Below are 16433 nucleotides of genomic sequence, written 5' to 3' on the forward strand. Positions count from 1 at the left end.
TATTTTAATGAGGGTAGATATTTTGGCAGTGCAAGGAAATTATTCTTATGAACATGACCCATTTTTACCAGAGAGACATCATTACATTTAATAATGGGGTGTTCTTATAGTGGATAATTTGATTGATCAAACACAGGCATAACATCAACACTAACTGCATTACATTTAGCTGCTCCAGTGCCAGAGCTCTGGTGTCGTACTTGTTGTCTTACTGCAAAAGGTCTTTTTTTTTTTCCCAGAGGACATTCTGGGAAAAGCACAGGTGTAAATATAACAAAAAAATATATAATAACAGGAACAAGGACTGAATTCAACTTAGATGCTTCAGTTTCAGGCTCCTGGTACTATGCATGCTGGCTCATTGCAACACTGTCATGACTTACTGGGACACTTGAGAGCTATCGTTAATGGTAATAGCTGGCCAAAATGTCTAAGGTGAGAAAGATGGTAAAGATGGCAATGGTGAGAACGCTTCAAGACAAAACAAATGCAGAGGCAACTGCTGGAGTGCACGTCTGTTGTAAACATCAGAGGCCTGCTTGCTGGGACACGTGACGGCTCAGGTGTAACAGGTGGCCTTTACCTCCTAATGAGCAGCTCTCCCTCTAGGCAACACTATCAGCGCACCTGCTGCTGCTCTCTTTATTTATTCATGCCTCTGTACATGTGGTCTCTCATGTTTCTCACATTTTACACATTGTTATGCCAACGCCTTTCTACCTGAAATCTCCCTTTATACAGACTGCTGTATAAGATTTGTTTTATTTTTTATTTCTTCTTATACAAGCATATACGAGTGCATGAAATTGTGAAAATTGTGAGGACACTCCTGGGATTAAGGCAAACAACATCCAATTTATTACTAAAGAGGAATGTGCAATTCTAACATCAACTTGCAGAGCCACATGAAAGGAAAATAAGCCCCTCATCCATTTTCCCAGTGGGCCTTACGCTGCCTGTAAATGGAAAGCCGTGCATGGTGTGTGCCCATGTGTGATGACCCACCTTGCCCTTCTGGTTCAGTGGTTCTATGGTGAGCGTGTCGGCTCCTATGTCAACGATCATGCCCAGCTGGAACCCGTCGGTGGGGTGGGGCGCCCACACTGGCTTCCCATCCTCCATGGCTTACCTCCAGTCAGCACGACCACACAACTGGGAGAGATGAGACCGAAGGGGGAAGGGAGACTACATGAATAAAGGGAAAGCTTTTAAAATAGAAATGCAAAGCATAGTACACAGTTTTGCATTTTTACAAACTAAATTTGCTTCCAAGCTGCGATAGGCTGCTCCCAAAGCCTTGTAAATCCACATGATACATATAATACCTTTTCCTTACAGCTAAGATATACAGTTGGTATACACTGGTAGTTTTACAACAGTGTTATTCACTGTCACGGTTTCCTTTGTTGTGCATATCATCCTGATTTGCATGGCAGGATCATATTTTGTCTGAAAACATTCCTGAAACAGATCAAAAGTTGGTGGTATGAATGATACAAAGATTTTTTTCACTGAGCTGCGGTATTTCTCGTTGATTTGCATGTGATCCAGACCCGACCCACTGCTGCTGTCTGCTTCACTTTCCATTAACCTGTTATTCCCCCTACTGATCTTGTAAGAGGGGATTTTCCACTGGAGCATGACTGGAGTTGCCTCCTGAGGGATTCCTCCAATCTGTAGCGAGGATAACACTACCCCAAGTGACCTGACATAAGCTGCCCAGCCAAACAAGCATCTCGAGCGTGCCGGGGCACGCTTGGACTGTGCAGTGTCCGAGCTAAAGCAGCTAATCCTGAGACAATGCTATCAAACTATGACATTTTGTGGTGTACTTGTTGAGTTTAGATGTTCTCAGTTAGTCAGTGACTATCTGGGCATAATTTGGAAGACTTGAATACTGTTCATTTTGGCAAAACAGATTAAAATTGTAAGACTTTATTCTGTAACTGACAGCAGCAGTTAGGCCCAGACAGATACAGAAGAGCATCTTCAGTAAAATGTGAAAGCTACGTTTTCGCACGTGTGACAGTTTGACAGTTAATTCTTCGAAGCAAAAGTGCTGACGTTATGCTTGAGGATCCTATTAGCTTCAGGGATTGGGGTCAAATGCCAGAGAGGATAGTTGCTAGAAAACGCTGATGCAGCCTTGAACTCAAAGTGTAACAGGTAGACTGACTCAGCACAATGGTTGATCCACCTTAGGGAAAGACTGGACGTGTTGACCTGTGGTGACCGTCGCTTCTGCTTTTCTGTCTTTGTTTGGACCTAACACCAAAGATCTTTCATTAATCAACATTTCCTGTCTCATAATATCGTGATATTGTTGGGGACGTCACTTCTACAGTTCAGTTGATAGTAAACTGAAATGCTTTTCTGAATATTTTATTCCTTTATGAGCCTTGCATGTTAGTGCACACGGTGATAAGCAGGCTTTTACGGCTCCATACATGTCGTGTCTGGTCAATACAAATACTGCTGGCTTTTATAAAATACTGTAATTTCCATTCACTCCCTCACTGTAAGGACTTTGTAACACTCGGATGATAAACCGGAGGTTAAAGTACTGTTGCTCTCATAGTTTTGTTCCAGCAAAACTTTCCACATAACATTTGATTTAATGCTTTATTTCTAGACAAAAAATGTAAAAACTGTAATGATATAGGGGACTCCCATGTACCACTGCTTTTATTTATTTATTTGTGTGATAAGTGTTTACTGATAGGATGTACCACTGCTAATGAAACTAGCTGCTAAACTAGTCGGTGAATGTAGATAAGACAACAACGGTCATGTTGTTATCTTAGTTTAGTGTTATACGGCCATCTAGTAATAATCTTGGTTTCCAGTAAATGTCTTTGCCCAATGTGGGTCAGCTTCCGATCAGGGGGTTGATTTCACACATCAAAGGACTGACCCACTGTCAAGGCCTAAAGTAGCACAACAAACTCAAACAATTCACCAAGAGCTAAATTTAATTCAATAAGAGACTAGAAGATTCTTGAACCTTGCTTGTAGAAAGCAGAGCCAAAGAAACGTCTTCAAAACTGACACTGTGATTCGACAACATTCACTACAGCAGGCTGCAACAAGTGAAAAGGCCCTATGTGTAACTATCAGAAGCTGTTTGTACACTACATGCATGCCATATGCAAATTTGCAGTGAGGATTATCAAACTGTAGGGTTGTTGAAGTGGTGAATTGACGCAACACCTGCGAGCATTCAAAACATATTCAAACTTAATCGGAAAATGTGCCAGAAGGAAGCAGGATAAGGAGGTTATCTTCAACCTTCAAGTGTGAGATCAAGGCTTGGGAGCGTCATCAAGACTGTCTTTGTTAGATGACTGATAACGACAAAGCTTTCCCACAGTTCCCTTCTTCAATCCAAGTTTAATTACAGCATGTCCTAAGAGGAAATACACTCAGTTTAAAACTACATGACCACCGAAAAGCCTGTATCATTCCACACAACTTGCTATCATGAGAATATCCTTTATATTCTATATGATCTGCCTTCGTAATATACAGCACTGCTCAATGTGCCAAGACCTGTGGGATTCTCATGCTACAATCTGGTGTATCACTTAGAGAGACGGCCTTCAGCCTGAAACGTACATCATCGACCAAAGGCTTCACTAACTCCTCTCAAGAAAACACAAACCAGTCTCTTGTGAGTAACTTTGACTCTGCAGCCCTAAATCCTTTTAGTGTTTGACCCTAATCCAGACCAGGGAGGTGAGACGCTTCAAGTGAGATCTAAGCCTAAGTCAGTGATGGGCTGCGAGACAATGCAAATCAGAAGGGTGTCACATGTCCCATGAAAGACAGAGACACATACAGGAAAGAGACAAAGAAATATAAACAGACACATGAAGGGACGCTGGCTCAGAGTTAAAGCAGGACACACACACACACACACACGCCTCTTGTTTCCTGCTTCTTGTTTCCTGTTCTCTACCAGCTGAAAAGGGATATGGAAAATGCATTGGGCTCTCAACAGCAGAGAGGTCACACTATCTTTAAAAAAAACAAATATAGTTGACAAGGTCGAAGACGGGGTGCAACATGTCATAAACAGAACAAAGCATACAGGGTTGATTAGACAGTCAAATAAAAAATAAATGAACCTTATGTAAACCAAGTGTTTTTTTTTAGGTTATCAAGTGTCAGGGATGCTATGAATGCAGCAAAACTATTAGTTTCTATTGAGACAATACCTGATGTCATACAGGTGAAAAGAAGTAGAATATTGTATTTTTCGAGTTAGTTCAAGAAAACTTCCCAATTAAATTAATTTAAACATACTAACACCCTCTGCACACGAGGCTAACGGTACTAAGCCCTTTATAAATAAACCATTGTGTACTGCAGGAGCAAACTAACACTGCACTAATGCAGGCAAGGCAGTTGGCATACACAATAGACTACAGCAATTCATATAACAAAGTAGCTCAAGTTGTGGCTGAAAGAAAAAAAAAACTACAAAGTTAGACAAAAGCGGCTCACACTTACGACTCGTATCCTTCAGACAGTCAAATGTACGTTCAGGGCGACAGGAATGAGTGTGAAGTCCCTCATACGGATGTGTCGTTGTACTCAGTAGTCCAACTTCCTCGCTCTTTCTTCCCGGGACTGGAGGAGACGCACGAGCTGCAGGCTGTCTGGATGACAGGCTGTGCTCGCGCTCCGGTGAGCACAGGTGACGTCACTCTGACTGTACACAAGTGAAGGTGCGTTAAAGTGCTGCTCGTAAGACCCAGGTGTCAGGTAGTTTTTTTTTTAATTTGTTTTTGTTTGTTTGTTTTTTGTTTGTTGTTACTGACTGGGTTTGAGTCTAAAAAAGAAAATCAAACAGCAGCTCGTCGTTCAATAAATAAATAAATAAATAAATAAATGAATAGATAAATAAATAAATAAAATCTAGTGACAATAAAATATAAAAGAAATCATACATTAAAACACCTGGTTACTGTGTATTTCAACCCAAACCTGCACTGTTAATACATTTTCCACTATGCCAATGTGATGGATGTTTATTTTTCCTACACATAAATCATAGAAATCATAATATTTTTTTAATTTTTTATTTAATCATAAACTAGTTGTCAGAAGATAAACTGAAACGCACAGCTACTTCACTAGCGGGAATGAAACGACAGCAAATGTTGCCTTGAGAGTCATGAATATTTGAGAGGCTAGGTAATCTAAAACTTTTGGGGTGATTTTTGAAGGAGACACCCAATCCACCATTGAAAGCCACCACTGGGTTTGTAAATCTAATTAGGATACCTGATACTCTCTGTATTGGGACCATATCTGATTACTGACGCTAGATGACAGCATGTAAACATTAACATGACATTTTTTTTTGTTCACAAGTTGAAAGTCATCCTGAATAATGCACGTCAAAGGCAAGCACCACTTGACCATATCACATGGTGAAACATTTTATTTTAGGATCATACTGAAGTACATAAACAACAACTGTTTAACATTTATAAATTTAAATTATTCCTTCCAGTACCTGTTTGTTCCTTTTTACTCAGGTCAAGATAAATGAACACAGGCAAATATTCGGATTTACTTTAGCTCTATTAAAGTAACTGAATTGCTGATATAATGCATGTTATGTCAGTAATTCAGTTACTTTAATTGATTCTGGTGTACTGCAAAAAAAAAAAAAAAGATGAATAACTACATTTCAGATCTAGAACAGAAGTTTATTTGGAAGCCCACTACAGTACAATTGCATGGATAGTGGCTCCCTCAGGTGGCCACATAGAGGACATGCAGATCAGTGTATCTGAAGCCAAATCCCCAAGCAATTAACTTGCTTACTGGATGTCAGACAAGAATAAAGAGAAGAGGGAGAAATACACCGGACAGCTGATCCTTATAAGGAACCAGCGCACTCTGGTAAAATAATAGCTGCAGTAATGCTTCACAAAGAAAGTATCCTATCCTAAACTTGGATTGACGCTTTGACATAAAATGATGCAACGCTCAATTAAATTATGCAACAAAATATTACTGTGGTGGATTCAATTCTTGCGGCATATTACAGGAGAAAAGAGAATACAGTAATTGGTCGAGATGTACATTTTAACTTCACGGTGGAGAGTACTCAGTAACACACATATTTAGGCTGCAGCTTAGGGATCATAATAATAATGTTAAAATGGAGTCCCTGAATAAAGTTTCAGTGAAAAACTCCTCATATCCTACTGCTCTGCAAAGTGAAACTTTCATTTATATATTTATATATTTAGGTCTATGGTATCATTAATCTTGTGCATTGTTTATTTGTGTGTATCCATCTAGGCTATATAAATTATTAATCCAATATAAATCACATGACAGGATAGACTTCCTCTGCACTTTACAAAATATAGTCCATTTTAAAAGAACATAAAAAAGTAAAGTTGTTTGTAATCATATTACAGAGGCAATGGAATACATTAAAGGAGCTGGTACTTTTACTTTCACTGGCCACTGTCGCACAACTTATTATAAATTGTTTTTTTTTTAACGAAAGAATTCTTAAATCTCCAACAAACTGAACTACAGGTGAAACAGTTACACAGGTAATGAAATTCAGGGTATCACTTGTTAATATAAATGCTAAAAATACATGTGTTATCTGTATTACACATGTTAGAATGATTCCTTGAAATTATTTCAAAAGTTTTGCAGATTAACTTGCTTGTCTAAATATCTGATACCGTTTGAAGTTGAGTCAGCGTATCTATCGTGCCTCTCCGCTGTCAATCACTCCACTACTTTCCCAGCCAATTATCTGTCGGGCCCCAGCTGCTTTGGAGTTTATCTCTGAACTGTTTATGAAAGTGCTATCACACACATTCTGTGGTGCCTGTGGAGGAACATGCACTGTTTCTGTAGGACCACCAGTGTTCAAAGCTCCTGCAAGTCTTTGCAAGCTGGCAATACTTCTCTACGTCTGTCTGGAAATACCTCTACAGGTAGGCCATCCAGATTTTGAAACAAACTATACTGTTAGAGCCACGATAACTGTTTTTGCTAAGGGCTTAAATCTATCCTGATAAATGCTTGGTAGATTTATAACAAAAAAAAAAAAGTGTCTTTGGTTTAAGCCAATGTGATTCAAAACCTTGCATCCATCATTCCAATATCAACAGAAATTCATCTAGATGATGGATGGATGTATGGATTGATTTAAAACAATTATTTTCTTTCTCAAACTTCTATATGTGTTGATGTGGGTTTTTAGGTATAAAATAATTCTCAGGATAAAGAAATAATGCCTTTTATAAAGCTCTTTTGGGGTATATACGTGTAAAACAGACGCTGCATGTATTCTTATTAAAACTGGATGTTTACTTATTGCAGTAGGATGTGTTCCCTCAGGAATTCAGCAGCCTGCAAACTGAATGTAATGGATAATGACTATTGTAGAGCAAACAGCGTCGCTGAAACAAACTTTGACTGCTTCCACATCTATAGTCACTCTTTAGTTATCTTGTGAAATGATTTGTATCTCCTTTGAATCTCTCTTGTTTCTCTAGTAAAGCCCAACAACCAGCCCATGTAAAGGATGTTAGGAGAGAAGCTGTTATTGCCCATGATGCTAATGTCCGTGACTCTGCAGATGTTGTATGGAGAGCACGTGGCAGAGGAGTCCTGCACTGTTCAGATACTGGTCCCTGGACTCAAGGGCATGCATACTTTCTTAAACAAAGCATACAAAGACAACAAAAATAGAATCAGTTCTCCTATTTTCTAAATATTTTTTTCTTCTTCTGCAAAAGGTGAACCAGGAGAGAAAGGACAAAAGGGAGCACCAGGGAGACCAGGACGAGTTGGACCTCCTGGAGAGACTGGTATAGTTATTTGCATTTACAACATCAGGAGACAGCTGCAGAATATTTTTTTGTTTCTCAGGGGAAAACTTATGCATCTCCAGAAAAAAAAGAAGAAACTGGGGTAAAGATCACATTTCTTGAGCTGATAATGTGCTGTTACATCACTGCCAGGCCGTCCAGAGATGGCCAAGTGTTTACATTTGGGTGAGAGGTTGGAGGAGAAAAGATGAGTGTTTACTGAAGACCTTAATGAGGAGTGGAGCGTGTTCACATACTATTCCAAAAGGAGATTACACAGACTCAGCATTTTAATTAATGTACCTTAGTGGAAATAATTGGGGAATTTAATTCTCATTAACTTTAATCTGTGATATGGTGATGCAAAGGTGTAGATATTCTGTTTTACAAGAGAGACAATTGCTTTTTTAATAGACCGCATAGTAAGATAATGTTTTCCTTTTCAGGTCAACCTGGTCTTAAAGGTGAGAAAGGCGTAATGGGACGTTATGGAAAAGTTGGCCCAAGTGGAATGAAAGGTAATTTAAAAATTGCCCTTGAAATACAGTTGTTAAAGGATGAATTAAGTGTAGTATATTTTATGTTTTGCAAATAATTACATTTCATATCTCAGGGGTAAAGGGAGACATGGGGGATGCAGGTCCAAGGGGACCTAATGGAGATCCAGGTCAGATTTTATATCCCGTCAAACAGATTCCTGCACCACAGACACATTTGGCAAAATCTGAGGACTAATGGAAACAGCTGTGTGGTAATCCCCCCCACATTTTTGCCTTATCAGGTGTTCCATGTGAGTGCACACCAATGAGGAAGATGATTGGAGAAATGGACATTGTTGTGGCCCAGCTCTCGTCTGAGCTGAAATTCATTAAAAATGGTATGATCATAGTATTCTTCATATATTCTACTTGTGTGTTTTGAAAACATTCTGACATTCAGTTTTCATGATCATCATGTTCTTGTATCCTGGAGCTATTGCCCCACTTGTTATCCTCATAGAACTGCAAATGCTGGGCAACGTCAATGTGAAATTTATAGAAATACAAGTGCTCATTTTTCAGCACTGCCCTCCCCTGCAGCTGTTGCTGGCATAAAAGAGACAGACAGTAAGGTCTATCTGTTGGTGAAGGAGGAGAAGCGCTACTCCGACGCGGAGGCCTACTGTCAGACGCGGGGAGGGCACCTGGCCATGCCCAAGGATGAGGGTGCAAACGCAGCCATCGCAGGGTACATAACGGAAGCAGGCCTGAGCAGAGTCTACATCGGGGTTCATGACCTGCACCATGAGGGTGTTTTCACCTACGTGGATCTCTCTCCCATGACCACTTTCAGCAAGTGGAGAAAAGGAGAGCCCAACAACGCCTACGATGATGAGGACTGTGCTGAGATGATGGCCTCTGGGGAGTGGACGGATGTGGCGTGCCACCCTACCATGTATTTTGTTTGTGAATTTGACAAGGACAGTGTCTGAGTTCAGTCTATGCTAAAGAGAAAGAGAAGGAATGTATGCAAATAATGGAACAAAAGTAAAAAAAGACTTCTAATCTGTAAATAGGATGACAAAATGGCATGTGAGTTGTGCAAACTATTATATTCTCTACTTTTTATTGTCCTTATAAGCGTATAAGCTATTTATTTTCTTAACTCACAAAACATCTTGTTTTTGTTCTTTTGTGATATTTTTACTTATTTTAAGGGCACTCTTAATCTCATACTCTGATTCATTAGCGTTTCAAACAGCATGCCAGAGTTTTTATGTTATGCAAACTATCCACTGAGCAATATTTGCAACAGTGCCATCAACAAACAAGACAAATAAGCAAATGTAGGAGGCTGTAGTTTGTGCATAAAATATGAAATTAAAGAAAGATTTCGGTTCCAGTCGGGTGCTTTTAATCAGAGGGATGAAATACAATATTCATTCTGTATTCATATTCATATGATAAGCTATGTGGCAATTGTTGTAAAATAAATTCTCACTGATAATTTAAAAAAGACTGAAAGTGTGTTTGAGCATTATTTTCTGCCCCTGAGCTGATCTAGTGCATCTGAATCCTGCACAGCCTCCACCCAGTGGATAAAAGTTATACTGCACTGGGAAAATTTATTCCAGCAAGATGTTAAGTTAGTGGCTGTGGCTACGTCCTTTTTTTACTGGGAACATTTTGACTTGTCATAGAAGGAAACGCACAGTTAATAACATTAACAAGTGTCCAATAAGGTATGACAGTGAGCCAGCTATGTAAAAAACATTCAGTGAAAGGTAAAATGTGCTTTATTAGGTAAAATCCATGGTAAAAAGATGAATATTGAGCTTGAACCTCCACTGGTTATTATGTTTTTAAAGCTGCTACGTGGTATTGGATAAATACTGTATAAGCAGTGTTATTTCTCCAGTAAGAGGGTGCACAGTGCATAATGTGACATGAGTAACTAAAATGCTACCACTTGAGGAAAAACAACACATAAACTTTAATGCTATACCATGATGTTTTTTAGATTATATATATTTGGATTTAATTGTTGACGATTTATCTATATTAATATTGCTATAAGAAAAATATTGGAATCCACGCAGTGAGTGAAACCTGATGATGTGGACTAAACACAATGGCATATAGTGTTGAGCTAAATGAACACTGACAGTTCTGGCACTATTATTTAAAAATAATACATTGTCTAAACACAAGGGAGTTTAAAATAATAAATTAATTACACTTGGCAACAATGTGACAGCATAATGTTTTATGAATGACAAAAACAAGACATTACATATTTAAGGATATATGACATTTTCATCTTTGTAAATCCTCTATGGTTTAGTTGTGTGATTAATAGAAGTTGTCTTACAGCCCTGGCTGCTATTGTTTTTTAAGGATGGGCATCCCAACTGAGATGATATCCTATTGAGTCCCTCTAAGAAGAAGAATTTGAATATGCATGATGCAGTTTTTCTAATAAAGCTCAGCACCAGTCCCTTAAGAAATGAATAATTAATGCTGAAATGAATTATGCATTTAATTGACCAGGAGTTGTCTGGCATAAACCAATTAGGTGCCATTGTTGGTGCAATCTCTGGTTACCTTTGTGGTAAACAATTTGGACAGCCCTGTCTAACAGTGGGCACGCAGATAATCTGCGGTGAAAAAATGGCCTGCAAATGAGAGATATAGCCACAGTGCATGAAAATGAGAAAAAAAACACACACACCCTGCACTGGATGTTCAACAAACAGTACGAAAATATCAGTTTTCGACTGTAGTTGTGATGTTTTAGCTTGTGCTCCCAATAAACAGACTCAAATTCAACACGTAACTTGTCAAGGTATCAAGGATGTTGTTAGTTTTTGGTGAATGTGCAAAGAAAAAGGGAGTGGTAGTAAAGGGTTGTAAGGGAGGACGTGGACTCCAGTGTTTCATATCCTTATTTCACGTGATGGATTCTAGAGGAGGGGACGGGCAAAGAGGTTGGGGAAAGGTGACGTGGCCTGCTGTAACCTTGTTCAATTGGCTTGTCACACTATGGAAGCCAACTTGAATAAGCTTTGTCGGTCGATATGGGTGTGTAGCCACGGCTCTCATCAACATCCACATGTCAGCTGACTGCCTCTGGGAAAGAAAGCTTAAATTCTAATAGGAGAAAATGACCAATATATAATATATTTTATAATATAATATATTAAATTCAGACAAAAGTTGAACCATTATTGGTTTCCATTAGAATTTGTTTAAGCCAGACATAGCAGACTGTGCTGAGATGATGGCCTCTGGGTAGTGGATGGACATGGTATTTGTATTTTTGTCTGTATGAGAAGGAATGTTTACAAATAATTAAAGTTAGATGTGTTGTTTGTGCTATGTCTTCTTCCTGTAAATAGGATGACAAATATATTCTTTAGTTTCTATTTTCCTTATAATCTCATAAGCTATTTATTTTCTTAACTCACAAAACATCTAGAGGTTTGGTTCTTTTGTAAGATTTATTAGTGATGCAAATTTATATTAGATAGTTTTTTGTTTTTTTTTCCTGTTCCCAAATTTCCCAAAGCACCTGTTAAATAAATAAGTAATAATAAAAATCACACATAGGAATAAAAAGAAATATAGGTAAAAAAAAAAAAGTTGTTTAATTTAATCAAGCCACATTATTATGGCCTAGATCTGATTATGCTGGTTGCCTTGGAGACACTACCGTTAGCTAACGTTACACACCAAAGAAAAAGCGGGCAGACAACAACACAGACGGTGGATAGGTTTCTTAATGTTACACCTCTCATGTGAGAGAATTGGTTTCCATATCAGATGCTATCTCCAGTTACGTCTCCAGAGACTCACCACACACTGCCAGTGACACATTTACTTTTGACACCAAAGAAGCTCCATTATTGTTTGACTCTTAAGCTATAGGTAAGCCAGGTATGCCGGCCACTACAGGGAGAGGTGATCTGCCGCCGACCAAAACTGTAATTGTCTACAGGAATGGCGACGCTTTCTTTCCCGGAAGGAAAATAGTTGTGAATCCGCGACATGTGACGACCTTTGACATCTTCTTGGCCTCTTTGACCAGAGGGATAGAGGCTTCGTTTGGCGCCGTGAGGAAGCTGTACACGGCCATAGAGGGCCACAAAGTTCAGTGTCTGGACGACCTGAAACACGGGAGTGTGTATGTTGCAGCCGGAAATGAGCAGTTCAAAAAGCTGGAGTAGGTACTATAAAGTAAGGTGTGTCTGTAAGAGAAGGGAGGTGAACCGAGGATGAGCTCCATCCTCTGCCCTGACTAGGTGCATTTATCTTGGGCAGTGTTTTGTAAGCATGGCATACTCCATAATGTTTGCTTCTGTTGTTGGGTGGGCGTTTAACTAGGCTGCTACTCCATGCTCCTTAAAATATGTCTCAATTTCATGTGTGCTGAAGCTATATTTATACATACAGTACCTCTAATAAAGTCAAAATGCTGGTTTACAGTCAGTTTAATGTGCTAGTATTCTTATAACGTTCATCTTCTTTGCATAAAGTGATAAAAAAAATTGTGCGCAGCTGTAAAAAACATTTTTATAGCTTATGTATTTTGTTATAATTGGCATTATCAGGCGTAGAGATGTCTCCGTCTCTATTTATCATCATCGGTAACTGTATATGTTTGACATGAATTTCTCTAATGCCTTCCAGCTATTGTGAGATAACAACCAAGAAGCCACAAAATAAGAAAAAAGAACAGGTGAGACCACTTTTTGTTGTTTGTTCATAGTGAAAATGATTACACCGAGTCTAAGCTTTATTGTCAGGTGCTATATTGCTGGATGTGTGACCGTACTCTATGATTCAAAGAGCATTCTTTAGTGGCAGGTTACAGTGGCTGAAACCTAAACTCTGCTAGTGTAACAAGGTCTGACAGTTGTCTGAATGACAATAACCAAAACCAAACTAATAATTAACTCAGAAGTCCTATTATCATACACCAGAGTGGAGCGATAAGTCAATTAATTGATTAGTTGTCAGCTGTTAAATTAATCACCAGCTATTTTGGTAACCTAATAATCTTTTTGAGTCTGATTGCAGCTTCTCAAACGTGAATATTTTCTGGTTTCTTTAGTTCTCTATGACGTAAAACTGAATATCTTTGAGACGTCACCTTGGGCTTTGAGAAACAGAAATAATTTTCACCATTTTCTGACATTTCCTGGAACAAACAACTAATCAATTGGGCTCACACAACGCAAAACACCTCATTCCATATTCTCCACTATTCCATATCCACTTTCTGACCCCCAGTTTAAAAATCTTTCAGATCCAACCTGTTGTTCACAGCAAAATAATAGTTTCTGCTCGCTGGAGGAGAACCACAGATGAGTCTTGCACAATAAAGTGAGTATTGATTTTTAAGCTGGATACAAAGTTATCCTGAACATAAAAAGGAGACCGTTCTTTGGCGTGTTATGTAGTAAAGAAATATTGTTTTCTTTGTGTTCCCTTTTCAACAACTTAATGATTATCTCTCTCTGTCTTGTTTGTTGTGTTTCATAGTGTCTTTACCAACGGAGAGATCTTGATTCCTCCGACTCGAATACGTATCCCGAAGTATACTCTTAGAAGCTGGGAAAATGTTTTAGCCATGGTGACAGAGAAAGTCCATCTTCGCACTGGTGCTGTGCACAGGTAACGTCCGACATCAGTACATTATGAACCCTTTTAAATTAGTCATGTACCAGTGAGGGCAAGCAACGGTATAACTTGTAGTAGTAAACCTGCAGTAGAAGTAGAAGAATACATATTTTTTGCTTCTGTTTTTGTATCAAATATATTTTGAATCAGTACACAAATAATGGAGAATTTGTCTAACTGATTAACAAATAGCACCATGTCTGGTTGTGATGTCCTCAAAGGAGTTCATTCAAAACAGCTTGTCAACCAAACAGTGCTTTGATGGATTTTTAAAGATATGCAAAATTTAACCACTCAACCAATATTTGAGACAGTATCCACAACTATGATCTTTATAAGCATACTTCAAAGCACTGTTCAGAGAAAACATTGCTCCAATTTGTGGTATTTCTTTTTTTGAGTTCTCAGGCTTTGCACATTAGATGGACGTCCTGTTTGCCACCACATTTATCTAAAAAACAACCAGCACTATGTCGCAGTTGGTGCTGAAAAGTTTAAAGCTCTTCCATATGAGCAGTCCATCCCCAGCAGAGATATAATCAGGTAAAACAACATATTGGAACGGTATGACACCTGAGTATTTTCTGTATATATCTTAAATAAACACTGATTTTGATGTGTAATGTTTGTTTTTTTTTCAATTTCATTTTCCATTTTTTGTCCCTGCAGCCAAAGCGTCCTGCCTGCTGTTAGAAAGACAAGACATGCGAACGATGCGGTGAGTACTGTTGCTTCAGAGTTGGGTGCGGAGTTTGCCATCTGGTCGCTCACTTTCTCACGACATGCTAAATTCCCTCTAGTTTATTGCTGTAACACCTTGGTAGCATCACAGTTGAAAAGCGTATCTTTGCACACACAGCATTTCAATTAACATTTCCCATGTGCGAGACTTGTTGTGGGGGTGCAATTCGTTATGAAACAGCGCTATCATCAATCACTGTCTGCGGGAGGCATTGAGTTACCTTTGCTTTCCACTTTGATGGGTAATCCCCACAGAGAGACGGGCTGGCCTACTTGATCAAGTGCACCGAGCCTCATAGACACATCATATGCACAAGGGGGACTTCACTGACTGAAAACAAAAAAAAAAATCTGTTATTCAAACCAGAACCGGGACAATTTGTATTGTGATTAAGTAGACAGTGAAGTGCTTTGAATCCATATGAGGACAGCGCTGTCGAGGGCCCCGAGATGAACACCAAATCACATGGTGAAGATGAGAACATGCCCAGTCAGCAGGTTCAGGTGGAGATGGCGGGGCCCCCTTTGAGACATGTGTCTGACATCTGATTCTTCTAACCATGAAAGATGACAACGCTGTGGCAGATGCCAATTTTTTTTTTTCACATGGAGAAAAATGCCTTTGCCTTATCTCTACCTGCATCTGTGGCTACAATTATATAAAGAAATACAATGTATTTTTATTAGTTATATATATTAGAATCATTTTAAATATTGTGCCTTATTTGCAAGATTGTTTTTTATCTTATTTATTACAACCCGAGCATACAACAATATATGAAAGCCACACTGTTATCAAACCTTACTGAGGCTCAGTCTTCAGGTAGGAAAATCTGAATCAACACTGCTTAGACCACCATAGCCTTTGCCATTTCGCACAGTGCCATGAGGTGGAGACAGAGACAGAGCCATGGCTGTGTTTTGCATTTACCAGCTCATTGTAGTATTATTCATTCAATGGACATGGTGCTGCCGCATTTTACTCCCTTTGCCTCCACGTCTGAGCCTCATGAATTTGTAAACATGATTTGACCAGTTAATAAGGACCTTTCAGAGGGGAAAGACACATGTGACAAAAATTGCCCACTCTGTCTTGATCTGTCAGCTGTTTAGCTTACTGATTACACATACATTTATAGGGTCATGTCCGTCATTAATTTCAGTTTGACCTCACAAAACAACAGCAGTCTGGTTTGAAATGCCTGTAAAAAGATCCTTTAAACATGCCCACTCAGGCTGCGTAAAATATAACCTTGCTCTTGCAACCTCGCTGCATGGGCAACGGTGTCTCTCCTGTCCTGTCTGCACCGGCGGCGGAGCGTTTCTGCACTGCTGAATGGGACATCTGGTCTGGAGCAACCGCTGAAGTCTGAACCGACGGCTCTGCAGAGTGTAATATTGAAGCTCTCCAGCACACCACGTTCCCACTGGAAGCACACATATATGCTGAGTTAGGTGTTCGCAGACATGATGAGGTAGAAACTTTTGAGGTAGACATGGCATAAAGAGAAGATTAATAGGGGGTAGAGGAATGCAAAGAGACAAAGAAAGAAAAAGGGAATAATGATGTGCATCAAAGCACAGTACTTTATATCATAGTAATAATAATGAGCGGTGCAATTGTGCTTCACATGTACTTTGCACAAATAGCCCAGAAAGGCTGACTAAACCT

The 16433-nt window shown here is 39.1% G+C and overlaps 3 protein-coding genes across 13 annotated transcripts in view; 2 read left to right on the forward strand and 1 right to left on the reverse strand.

The window, feature by feature from the left end:
* myo6b (myosin VIb) overlaps nt 1–4688 on the reverse strand; it is a 35409-nt gene extending 30721 nt beyond the window's left edge. Inside the window, exons 1-2 of the mRNA XM_019277430.2 lie at nt 4513–4688; nt 1006–1152 (exon numbers count right to left, since the gene is read on the reverse strand). Of these exons, the coding sequence (XP_019132975.2) occupies nt 1006–1122 (117 nt within the window). The 5' untranslated portion in view covers nt 1123–1152; nt 4513–4688. The remainder of the gene's footprint in view (nt 1–1005; nt 1153–4512) is intronic.
* Nucleotides 4689–6874: 2186 nt separating this feature from the next.
* Nucleotides 6875–9817, forward strand: colec11 (collectin sub-family member 11). Of its 2 annotated transcripts, none has more exons than XM_019277463.2 (7): nt 6875–6980; nt 7545–7694; nt 7788–7859; nt 8306–8377; nt 8473–8526; nt 8641–8736; nt 8921–9817. In XM_019277463.2, exons 2-7 carry the CDS (start codon nt 7574–7576, stop codon nt 9328–9330), a joined length of 825 nt encoding a protein of 274 aa, XP_019133008.1. In that variant the 5' UTR covers nt 6875–6980; nt 7545–7573; the 3' UTR covers nt 9331–9817. The 2 variants fall into 2 exon arrangements, with proteins under 2 accessions (XP_019133008.1, XP_010733196.2); XM_010734894.3 differs by having other exon boundaries at nt 8939–9817.
* A 2233-nt stretch (nt 9818–12050) lies between these two features.
* Nucleotides 12051–16433, forward strand: part of dcdc2c (doublecortin domain containing 2C) — a 42674-nt gene continuing 38291 nt past the window's right edge. For 8 of the 10 annotated variants that reach the window (XM_027274621.1, XM_027274614.1, XM_027274618.1 and 5 more), the window contains exons 1-6: nt 12051–12560; nt 13028–13076; nt 13647–13723; nt 13883–14014; nt 14429–14563; nt 14690–14738. In XM_027274621.1, coding sequence (XP_027130422.1) covers nt 12277–12560; nt 13028–13076; nt 13647–13723; nt 13883–14014; nt 14429–14563; nt 14690–14738 — 726 coding nt within the window. In that variant the 5' untranslated portion in view covers nt 12051–12276. Of the gene's footprint in view, nt 12580–13027; nt 13077–13646; nt 13724–13882; nt 14015–14428; nt 14564–14689; nt 14739–16433 lie in introns of all 10 variants that reach the window. The other 2 variants (XM_027274623.1, XM_027274622.1) reach the window with 2 other exon arrangements.

This window comes from Larimichthys crocea, chromosome XXIV, assembly GCF_000972845.2.
Source record: "Larimichthys crocea isolate SSNF chromosome XXIV, L_crocea_2.0, whole genome shotgun sequence".
Classification (NCBI taxonomy): domain Eukaryota; kingdom Metazoa; phylum Chordata; class Actinopteri; family Sciaenidae; genus Larimichthys; species Larimichthys crocea.

Bases quoted from the DNA above. Each gene is read 5' to 3' on its own strand.
- colec11 (XM_019277463.2), top strand. From the start codon at position 7,574: ATGTTAGGAGAGAAGCTGTTATTGCCCATGATGCTAATGTCCGTGACT. The intron at 8,378-8,472 runs GTAATTTAAAAA...TTCATATCTCAG, and splicing joins TGGCCCAAGTGGAATGAAAG to GGGTAAAGGGAGACATGGGG. The intron at 8,737-8,920 runs GTATGATCATAG...CTCATTTTTCAG, and splicing joins GCTGAAATTCATTAAAAATG to CACTGCCCTCCCCTGCAGCT.